Here is a 12,001-nt window from a genome sequence, read left to right as displayed (position 1 = left end):
GCCCTCTGGGGATGAAATAGCAATATACAAGTACATTTTCTGCTTCGTATACTGATAATATTCACACGCTGTGCCACATGCAGGGAACAAAATGACTGATCCAGAGCAAATGTCTGAAGCTTACAATGCCACTAATGCAACTTCAACTGCGTCCTTTATATTCTGCATTACAGCTGAACTTTTCAACCCTTACACAAGCATACTACAGCCGCAAAGCAGATAAAATCAATGCTACCTACACTGTCTCTCCGTCTGTGTAGGAACAGGCATTGTTCTCCCCACAGGTCTTGCTGAATGCCTCTGTTCACTTACCCCTGTTCGGTCCCAACTATGAAACAGGAAGAAAGAGACCAGCCTGATAGAACTTTGTACATTGCTTGAGCATTTTTTGGTACAAAGGTTGCCAATCAGTTAGACCTCACCTGAAAGCAGCTTCTGGTTAATCAGTGCCATGCAGCTGTTGTCGTAAATCATGGGTTGAATTACTGTACCGAAACCTTATTTTCCCCCCCCCCTATCATGTAAAGATTTACAAATTTGAAAACTCTATTAAAGGTGATCTAAATGAAAAGGAAAAGCTCAGAATGCACTTTGTTTAAAAGAACATATTTGATTTTAATAGCTACATTTCAAAGTTAGCAAAAAGTTAGTGAGAAAAATAACATTTTGTAGACTACATGGTTGTTGTTGTCCCACAAGAGTATTAGAACAAATATAAACTAAGGCGCTGTTGTTCCCTGAAGGCTATTAGTTTACTTCCTCCTTCCAGAGCTGTAGGCGAGGTGTGTTGAATTCTTCGCAGATAACACTTTGTCAAACCAGTTTGAACACTAAAACTGATCTCTGCCAACAATTTAATGGAATAAAAGAAACCCTTCTGCAACAGTGTGCTACAAAATTAAACTGCTTTGTGATTGTCCATGTTTTCTTTTGACAAACTGTTTCAAGAAATTGCACATATGTGCTTTCGAGGGCTGAGATAAATGTGCCTTACCTGACTCTGCAGTCTGATTGCCTCTCTTTGATGCTTTTGAATGAGTTGCAATCAACAGCAGACAACAGATAAAATGTCCACAAGTGTTCAAACATATGGCAGCTTTCTGAAACAATCTCTTTGTCCCGTAACCTTCTTATTCCAGGTTGAACTCTTCGAAGTGTTTTTTAAGCAGTGCGTCTTTGACGTCCTTGAAGACCGTCTTGATGTTCTCTGTCTCTGTGGCACAGGTGAAGTGTGTGTATATGGATCTGTGAAGCCAAACGCCCTGCTCCTTATACATTCGCAAGATGAAATTTTGCGCAGAATCGATGTCTCCCTTATCCCCTGTGGGAGGTAAAAGTGATCAGAATTAGAGAGAATCCTTGTGTTTTAAGGATATTAAAGTCAAACAGGTCACCTCAGACATGGGCTGAGTCCGAAATAAACACAATAAAGGGTATAATCAGGCACAGGACTCTGAAAGAAATTATTACTTTCTTATTGCCAATTATTCCAATTAATAATTATATACAAGAGTGCAAACTGTTAAAAAAAAGACAGAAAAAAATTGTCTTGCACAAAGTCCCAAACACAATGATATTAAGTTTATTAAAGACATACTGAAAAAAAACAGTCACCACAGTGAATAGCAGGTAAATTGATGAAAAGAAATAATCAATAGTCAGAGTGTCTGCTTATTAATACTAATACATTTGTGTATGGACATTCTTAGTACTCAGAGGATAAATCCTCATATCTTGCTTAGCATTAAAAGTTAATGCTTTGAAATATTATTGAACATTTAAGTTGCCAACACATTATCATCGTTCTCTCTCTCTTATTCTCCTCTATCCCTCTTTCCAACCCCAACTAGGTCGAAGCAGAGTCTGGTTCTGCTCAAGGTTTTGCCTGTTGAAAGGTTTTTCCTTGCCGCTGTAACTAGCTAAATACTGTGAGGTGCAATGCTCATGGTGGTTTAAGATGAGATAAATCTTGTCAGTAAGAGGGGACTGGATCGTATCCTGTCTTGATGTTTGGTCTTTGTTAATAGTTTCACATAGAGTATGGTCAAGACCTACCCTGTTTGTAAAAGCATCTTGAGGTAACGTTTGTTGTGATTTGGTGCTATGCAAATAAAGATTGATTGATTGATTGATTGATATAGCACTTTCATTGTGACCATAACGCTGTGAACAATGAAATGATTGATCAATAATCAGAGTGGCTGCTGATTATTATTACTTACCAATAAATTGTTACAGCCCCATATATATAAAATTTAAGAAGACACTCTAATCAAATGCAAACAGCCAGTATGTTATACTTAATGGTAAACTGGATGTGAATTTGAACATGGTTGCGAACACTGTTTTTACGCATGAAAGGCAAAAAAGAGGTCAAATGTTGAACTATTTTACCATTAAATGCTGGGAAGTAGTTTGCCAAATGAGACTTTGAGATTTTTTCCTCCAGCAAGTCTTTTTTGTTGAGGAAAAGGATGATGGAGGCCTCTTTAAACCATTCGTAGGAGAGGATGGTTTTGAACAAGGCGATGCTCTCCCTCATACGATTCTGGAGGGAGAGTTGAGAATGTTTGTCTTAGATTAAATACACATGTATGCAAACAATATAGTTTAAAGGGCTAGAAATGGACATATCTAAAATGTCGACAGAAAATGTAGCCCTGTCACAGAAAAAAAAAATTCAACTGTTTTCATCTTACATCATTTTCACTCTCGATAAGGACTTGATCATACTCGCTCAGTGCGGCCAAGTAAACGATGGTGTTGACATTTTCAAAACAGTGGATCCATTTCCTCCTTTCTGAGCGCTGACCACCAACATCCACCATCCTGGTCAAACACAAACAAGGATTAAACATCACAGTTTAGACTGCTTGTTTAGTTTGACATTAATCATTCTCACAGTTTTCTTATCACTTTTCTCCAAGACTTAACTAGCAATTAATAAAACTTTAGATTAGCAGTAGCTTAGCATTAATACTGACATCAAGGAGGGAAATAGCTTGTCTGGCTCATTTGCAAGATAACAATTATCCCATGTATCAGCACTTCTTAAGCACACTTATAAACAAGTCATATATTAGTCTTTGAATTTACGCACAAACCATAATTAAAAAATGACAAGATTTGGTTTCACAGGAAATCTCCCTGAAACTTGTGTCACACTTGTCCTTTTTGCATTTCTGGTTGGGTAAGTTTAAAAGGAAACACTTCAAAGCTTGTAGTTTAGCTTAAGAGTCGCTACCACTCCAGCATAGAAGCTGGCTTTTGGTTTGATTTCATACATGATGCTAAGCTAAAGCTAATATCGTGCTGCGTGTTGCTGTATCTGAGATAGAAACAAGAGAGTGGTACATCTGTGTATATAAACTTCAGATATCAAATTAGTTTTATATTTTCACAAAATCAACAAATATTTTTGTTTTTGATTAACCCAATGATTTTGTTCATTTATAAAAAGAAAATTAAAGCTCCTGAGAGGATTTGTTTTACTGGTTATGAAAAGACTACAATTATTACTAATGTAATTGTAGACCGTCATTGACAAGTTCTGATCATTTATTTTTAATTGAATGCCTGTAATTACTGACACTAGGTAGCTGTGAAGTGATGAGTTGAAGTCCCACACTGTCGACAGTGGTTGCCAAAATCAACAACAACCAAAAGTTCCTCACGGGAGCTTTAAACAAATCCACTTAATTATTATTATTTTTAGAAAACTGCTTTGAGCTATATTTCCTTTCATTTTGCTGTAGCAGGCAAATATACATAACACAGTACCTGAAAATATAATCTTTGTTATTCTTCCTGTCAATTTCAAAGGGGTATTCTATGATGCCAGTGGTGGGGACCCTGACCCTCAGGACGTCCTCCTTGGTGGGGATAAAAAATGGACTTGTGATTCTGTTCAAGTCGCTTAGGTAGCTGAAAGATTGACAACAAGCATCCAATTAATAATCTTGACTCAAATATGTCTGAATGAAAGGGAACATCATATGGGGATTTTTCATTTTTTTACATTCATTAATAAGTGTATATGTCTTTTAAGGTAAAAAAGAAACTCCTGGAGTTGAATTGCTTAGGGAAAATAAACGTTTTGAAGATCCTTAGTCTATTCCTTAAAGATAAAGATATGAAATATATATCAAAGTCTTACTATTTGGCAGAGTCAGATAACTGGAATTCCCTCCTGCGGTCATAGCACCTTTGAACACCGTGGTCATTCCACACTCGCTTAATGGCGTCTGCCTGCCAAGCCTCCAAAGTCGACACCTGGGTTGCTTCTACTTGGCTCAGCTTCTTTGCATGACTCTGACACACACAAAACAACAACAGGGGATTTATTAAAAGGTAAACTTTAGATCTTTGCCTGACCTATTAATAGACCATCAGGTAGATAAGAACTCTGGTGACAGAAAACAATCCAAATTGTTTCTGGACCCCAATAAAAACACTCATGGAAGAGGAAGAGTTGGTATTTTTAGCTGTGATGCTCTGTTGAAGGCAATTTGCCATATTTATGTATCGGCCATTTTCCTCTGATGACATATTCAAGGGTTGGGAGGGTCAAATGCTGCTATAATTATGAAACTTGGAATAATCTCCCAGAGAGTATTAGACAAGCCCCTACTCTGACCACATTTAAGTCCAGACTAAAAACGTTCCTCTTTTTAGCTGCTTACACTGCTCAATAATGGATGCAAACCCATTTTTAAACCTTAGTTTTTATTTCTGTAACTACAAACTTTTAATTTATCTTAACAAACTGAGTTTGAATTAAGTTTTGTAACGAATTTTACTTTATTTCTTTCTCGATCTTAGATTTTTAAATATTTTATGTTTTCATGCTTATGTTTGTTTAATGTCATATTTTGAATTGGGTATTTTCTGACAAGGTATGGCATTATAGAATTAACCTGATATTGGATCTACAATTAAATGTTGGGCATACGGGCACCCTGCAGGGGTGTCAAGAGGTCTGAGCTAGCTTCGGGCTGCGACTCGACACAGAAAAGATTCAATGTGTGAGTCTAAATCCTTGAGAAGAAGTTCTGAGATTAATCAAATAATGTAAGGGTTCTTTTTCGGTTAAGACAAGACCAGTTGTGATTCTGTGTCCGGCGGGACAGTAAGACTCTGCAAGTTACGGACTTCAGAGCAGCAAAGGGGGCTGATTATTTATAATAATCCCTCCTAATTTAAATAAATAACAAGACCCAACATTTTATTTACTATGTACGTTAAGTTACATAAGTACAGAGAGAGAGAGAGAGAGTAAATCAAACATAACTGGCCGCATATAAAATTTTAATGTTTGAAGTGTTTGCTGTGTGTTTTTGTTGATTGTTACTGTTCTGGTTTTTGTTTTTAACTCTGTAAAGCATTTTGAATTGCTGTATGTATGAATGGTGCTTTTTAAATAAACTTGCCTCGCCTTGCCTTGCCTTGCCTTGCCTTGCCTTGCCTTGCCTTGCCTTGCCTTGCCTTGCCTTGCCTTGCCTCGCCTTGCCTTGCCTTGCCTCGCCTTGCCTCGCCTCATTATTTACATGTCAGCTACTTGATGTAAGAACTATTAAATATTCCAGGTAACTTTACTTGACAAAAGTTATCGGTACCATATCATAGCTCACATGTAAGCAAAACCAAAAGTACACAGAAACCTTCTTCAACTTTCCAAGTTGTCTTTTGACTCAGAGTGGCAGGGCTCAAATCTGCAATGACAACCTACTCACTATAGCCTACATTATCTCTAACATACAGTTTAAACAAGTTAGTTGAAAAGAATCATCTCCCCATACAATTTTTAAGTATGCTGATATTAGCTAAAGAGTTCAATGCTATTCCTTTGTATCAAGCTGTACTCACGTTTAGCATTGATTTGATTGATTGAATTGACTCACTTTTGGGACCAGCATCAAGTGGCCAGCTAAGGAACTGCAGTTTTTAAAATTCTCCATCTACTTCATCACTTTAGGTTTCAGTCTGTCACAAACACCCTCAGTAAAACTGCTAGTGCCTCGGCTTCCAGACATGGGGGCATGCATGTGAATTTCACACTTTTTTTTTACCACTTAGAAACTGTCTTTCCTCTCTTTTAAACACCGAATGAATGTAGCATCCCCAAAGATTCAACACAGACTAGCTTGGCTATAGACCCTCTTGGACACATGAGCTCTATCAAGTGCTACATAGGACATTAGGGACATAGGAACATTAGTTTTAGTCCTTTTAAAAACATTTGAACTGTGTCTTACAGCGTTCGTATCATCAATGTAGTCGATCCGCAGAGTCTTCATGGCCTGGATCAGTGCCTGGATGGCTGTTACAATGTTCTGAAATATCAGACGAGTGAATGCTTTCCTGTCAGCTTCACTGTATCCTCTGCCGTGGATGATCCTCATCTGTTTAATGAAAGTGCTCTTCCCACTTTCACCCGTGCCTAGGCAAACGAAACAAATGAGACAAAAGGACGAGATGGAATAAGATCAAAGAAATAACAGAAATAGGGCATTGCAACTAAAAGTTCTCAATATCAATCAGCTGTGTGTAAACAGTATTTTGGCAGCATAACAACTATGAAAAACGCTGAGCTGTTATGAATGCAAAAATATTCACAGACAAAAACAGAAAAAAATAATGTGTGGAAAACAGTACTTAAATGTATTATTTCTCCAAGCTTTATCCAAGTTACACCCCGTGCTTAACTTTGATGTTAGGGAACACTGAATGTTTGTGTGTCAGGTAATGTATCTAACAATAGCTACGTGTCCTTAAATGCAGCAGTGAACTGCTTCCTGACACCATGGTTGTAAACTCTCGAAAAGGGTGTATGCTTAACATGTAAAATGCTTAAAAGTGGTAACCAGTTGCTGACCTTTGCAGGAGGATATTAAACTCTCTCTCATGGCTAACTAAAGGTGAATTTCTAAGTCCATGTGAACTGTGTTGTTTCAAACTTCAGTAGGCTGTTAAAGATATATCAGGGAGAAAACATGTCTCATTTGTATTTGATAGTTGTTGTATGACATTTATTCTTCTCTCATGTTCAGCACTCTGCAAAATAAATCATAAACAAATCAGTCTAAAACAGCCAGCACATATTTTACTGTATGTTCACAATGAAGAACTATTATCAGGGACCCAAAAGTCTTTATGCATCATGACTCAGAAAGCTTTAATACAGGTGTGGCCTAATGAAAGAATGTAGCAGTCTATTGAGGTTAGCTGCACTATAGAACTGGATCATCAGGGCTTCAACAACTAGATTATTTAAGGAATGATGAAGAGTAACTAGCTGATACTTTAAAAGGAACAAAAACATGTTACATTTCTTAGCTGACCCAAATTAAATGAAGAGGGATGGCACTTGTGTTTAGAGTGGCAAAAGTAAAATAACATAATATTTCATGTTCAGATTCTTTGAATTTTCCATCAGCACCAACAAGGGTTTAAAGAGGCAAGTTTCTGAAGAAATGTTTGGGGTTTGCAAGATTTATAAAGACATTCATTGTTCTAAGAGGATGAACCCTTATAACTTTGATGATCCCTGATGTTACCTCTCGTACCAACATGAGAGTAACACTTTTGCTCTGGATGGAAATCAAAAACAGTATAACTGATTGAAGCACTGCCTTTCTAGGTTCCCAGGGGATAAATCCTCAAAACTTAGATAATCTGTAACACAAACATCAGGGTAACATGCTTTTTTTTTAATGGAAATGCCTCAACAACCTTTAGACAGATTGCAAAAATGTTAATTTAGCACTTTTAGTTAGAAGACAATGTCACAACCACTTTTAGTTTAGAGGGATATATCTAAGCATCTTAAAGTTTTAATACAGTGTTAGTGAAGTGGGGTTGTATCTGTTGTGGCTAGTAAAATTACTAATGAATTAAAACTCATACAACCCCACTTCAAAAACACTGAAATATCCCTTTAAAAGGTGGACATAAAAAAAATCCAGGCGTCATTATTACACTTTTCCTTTTCAAATTGTAGCAATATGCCTTAGCTGTGATCATGAAATGTGTGGAAAGAGTATGTAAGTTAAATTTAAATATCTAGAACAACTTAAGTTATCTTTGAATTCTACCTATTTAATGTGAACTTGTTAGTCTGTACAGTAAGTAAGGAAGTGGGAGTCTGTTTTACTAGGATTTGCAGTCACATTACGAGAACACAAGAAAGTTACTTGCCAGGTTATTAGCCTAGAACTCACCTAATAGCAGCAGCTTCAGCTCCCTCCTAGACTTTTTTTTATCGTTTTTAATTTCTTTCTCTATGGCTTTGTTTATCCTCAGTCTATCCGCTTCGTCCTCAGACAGGCAGCATTCCATTTTTCTACGACTTTCCGACCCGCTTTTAGATTATCTACGCCACAGCTGACGAGGATTAGTGAAATGAGAGACTATTTATTTTTCTCGGACTTGCCAAGGAGGTTTCCACCGTCCCGGAACAGGTGGCGACTTTATGCCGTCATTCTTCCTCGTCTGAGATCCAGTTCAGGTGCATTTCACGGGGAGGCGGGTGGAGGGCCAGGTGATGATAGAGAGACTCAAGACGATGGGAGTTTCTCTGTATAACTCGTATATCTGTTTACAGGATCAGACTCCCAGAGGATGCTGAATCAGGAATAAAATACTAATATCATATGTCTAAATATTGACATCGGAGGCTGGTGCAGGTACATTTCTAGGGTGGCCCTGAAATGCAAATCACAACTGCAAATTAGAAAACACAACGACAAATCAGAAAACACAACGACAATTCAGAAAACACTACTACCAATCAGAAAACACTACGACAAATCAGAAAACACTACTACCAATCAGAAAACACTACGACAAATCAGAAAACACTACGACAATTCAGAAAACACAACGACAATTCGGAAAACACTACTACCAATCAGAAAACACTACGACAAATCCGAAAACACTACGACAATTCAGAAAACACTACGACAAATCAGAAAACACAAAGACAATTCAGAAAACACTACAGCAAATCAGAAAACACTACAGCAAATCAGAAAACACTATTGCAATTCAGAAAACACAACGACAAATCAGAAAACACTACAGCAATTCAGAAAACACTATTGCAATTCAGAAAACACAACGACAAATCAGAAAACACTACAGCAATTCAGAAAACACTATTGCAATTCAGAAAACACTACAGCAAATCAGAAAACACTATTGCAATTCAGAAAACACTACAGCAAATCAGAAAACACTATTGCAATTCAGAAAACACTACAGCAAATCAGAAAACACTATTGCAATTCAGAAAACACTATTGCAATTCAGAAAACACTACAGCAAATCAGAAAACACTATTGCAATTCAGAAAACACTACAGCAAATCAGAAAACACTATTGCAATTCAGAAAACACTACAGCAAATCAGAAAACACTATTGCAATTCAGAAAACACAACGGCAATTCAGAAAACACTACAGCAAATCAGAAAACAATACGACATTACAGTATTTCTCAATTCAGAGAACACTAAGACTTATTGTCTGAACCAAATTCCTTAGCGGCCTGAACCCATGTATTGAATCAGTCACTCTTTTGGCAAAACCATAATCACTTTTCACCTGTTAGACACAACTTGCAAACACATTCTCACTCACTAAAACACATGTTGTACTGTGATGCACTTGTGTTTGATAATGGTAAGTACGGGTAGCAAAAGTTGCAGTTTTTCTCAATTGTTTGTACAATTGTACACACAATTACTGCTACTTGAGACACAATGACCACAATATATAACCCATGCACCAAACCCCTGAACCAATTCTGCTAAACTACAAACACAATTCCTGCTTTACACTCAAATTGCAGTTCTAAAACACGCTTTTTTCAAAACACTACACACAATTCTCTGCATTTGGCACAATTTTCATGAAGAAAATCTCTTGTTTTCACAAGGAACACACTGTCATTCAAAATCTAAAGTTACAGTTTTTCTCAATTGTTTACACACTTTCTGAAAGCATGCCTCATACTCTCAGAACTCTACACACAAATCAAAAAACACACACACACACACAATGGGCAAAACCTCTTAGTTCTCCTGCAAAATAAAACTTTACATCCAAAACAATGTGATTTCTTCTCAAAATTGTATTTTTTCTTCAAATGACACACTCAAAAAACCATATGAATATACATTTATAAGAACCAGTTGAACACTGATGTGCTCAATGTAAAACACCTGATGAATGGAAAACACTTCTTCTCCATTCATCATAATGACTTAGGCCTTTTTTGTTCAGTGTTACACTTACTACAGGCAGTACATACATAAGTGTGTTGTAAAATATTTTAGAATATTTTTTGCTGCTCAGTATTGTTTTAATTTTGATTGACTTGGGGTATGATCTGACAACATTGTTTGGTTTTGCAGGAAGAGTCAGAGGTTTGGTGAACGTAGTTTCAAAATTGGGTTTTGTGCTTATAGTGTTGAGAAAAGCATGGTGGATGTCAAGAAATCTGTTTAAGCAATTGAGAAATACTGTAACAAAACCCTGTCCTTCCGGGTCAAAGGATAGATCAGTCCAATCAGCGACAAGTCATGTCCCCCGAGGGTACCTTCTTCTTCCAGTTTGGTCAATGTCGTAGTGTTTTCTGATTTGCCGTTGTGTTTTCTGATTTGCTGTTGTGTTTTTGCACTTCAGGGCCACTGTAGATTTCAGAAAGCCTATGACATCATGTACTAACACTGTAACACATATGAAGGACGTCAGTGGCGTACTAAAGTTGTTTGAGGGGCAGAGTTGAAAACAAAAAAGTGCACATCCTTTGAAACCCTTGGTACACAGTGTAGGGTACTCAGTTCAGTAATTAAAAATTGATGGTAGATTTCTCAATAATGAAAGTAAATGTTATTCATCAATTCATCAATCAATCAATCAATCTTTATTTGTATAGCGCCAAATCACAACAAACATTATCTCAAGACACTTTTACAAACATAGCAGGTCTAGACCTTACTCTATATTGAATTATTAACAAAGACCCAACTTTAAGACAGGATACGATCCAGTCCCCTCCTACTGACAGGACTCAATCTTATCTCATCTTAATCCACTATGAGCATTGCACCTCACAGTATTTAGCTAGTTACAGCGGCAAGAAAAAAACGTCCTTCTAACAGGCAGAAACCTTGAGCAGAACCAGACTCATGTAAGACAGCCATCTGCTTTGACCGAGTTGGGGCTAGAAAGAGGGAGAGAGAGAGAGAGAGAGAGAGAGAGAGAGAGAGAGAGAGAGAGAGAGAGAGAGAGAGAGAGAGAGAGAGATGATGGTGATGAGAGAGATAGTACTAGTAGTAGTAGTAGTAGTAGTAGTAGTAGTAGTAGTAGTAGCTGTTGCTGCTGGAGTCCGGCATGTTACAAACATGGCAGGTCTAGACCATACTCTGTTAACCTATTAACAAAGACCCAATATCAAGATAGATCCAGTCCTCCCTTACTGACAGGACTCAATCGTATCTTATCTAAATCCACCATGAGCATTGCAAAGAGAGATAGGGGAGAATAAGTGAGAGAGAGTGCGATGATAGTGATGAGATGGATAGTAGTAGTTGTAGTAGTACTGACTTTTGCCGCTTGAGTCTGGTACGCCCGTAGCAGCTGGAGTCTGGAACGTCCACAGCAGCAGGGCGTCTACGGCAGCGACTCATTCAGCAATTCATTGCCTCAGTACACCATACAAGTTCTATTTGGTTGTCTATATTCCGCTGGAATATCTGACATGCATGAAATTAAATTATTTACCATATTGTGAGTAAGTTCTAAGCTAGTGCATGTTTTTGAAAAAAATAATGCCTCATTTCATTATAACATTATTTGGGTCCACATTCAATAAGGGAGCTTGCAAAGATCATATTCCCTGCAGGCTCCTAACCCTAGCATTCTTCCCTACTTACTCCACTGCCATGTACCGCTGCCACATTACGGTCATTTTCCACCTCCCTCCAAAAATAACA

At 37.5% G+C, this 12,001-nt stretch overlaps 1 protein-coding gene across 1 annotated transcript; it reads right to left on the bottom strand.

Moving 5' to 3' along the window:
- Nucleotides 1-837: 837 nt before the first annotated feature.
- Nucleotides 838-8,535, bottom strand: LOC117830898 (guanine nucleotide-binding protein subunit alpha-14-like). Its single transcript, XM_034709235.1, has 7 exons — nt 8,220-8,535; nt 6,255-6,439; nt 4,157-4,311; nt 3,781-3,924; nt 2,700-2,829; nt 2,395-2,548; nt 838-1,321 (listed from the first exon to the last, which is right to left on the bottom strand). The coding sequence occupies exons 1-7, from the start codon at nt 8,335-8,337 to the stop codon at nt 1,131-1,133; spliced, it is 1,077 nt and encodes a 358-aa protein (XP_034565126.1). The 5' UTR covers nt 8,338-8,535; the 3' UTR covers nt 838-1,130.
- Between the last annotated feature and the right edge of the window lie 3,466 nt (nt 8,536-12,001).

This window comes from Notolabrus celidotus, chromosome 19 (genome assembly GCF_009762535.1).
Source record: "Notolabrus celidotus isolate fNotCel1 chromosome 19, fNotCel1.pri, whole genome shotgun sequence".
Taxonomy (NCBI): Eukaryota; Metazoa; Chordata; class Actinopteri; order Labriformes; family Labridae; genus Notolabrus; species Notolabrus celidotus.
Note: the sequence above shows the minus strand (reverse complement) of the source record. Positions and strands in the feature narration are given on the sequence as shown.

Excerpts from the sequence above, each read along its gene's own strand:
- LOC117830898 (XM_034709235.1), bottom strand. The coding sequence starts at position 8,337 with ATGGAATGCTGCCTGTCTGAGGACGAAGCGGATAGACTGAGGATAAAC. Across the intron at positions 3,925-4,156 it reads TTATCTGACTCTGCCAAATA|CTACCTAAGCGACTTGAACA; the intron begins GTAAGACTTTGA and ends TCAATCTTTCAG. Across the intron at positions 2,830-3,780 it reads AACAAAGATTATATTTTCAG|GATGGTGGATGTTGGTGGTC; the intron begins GTACTGTGTTAT and ends GTGTTTGACCAG.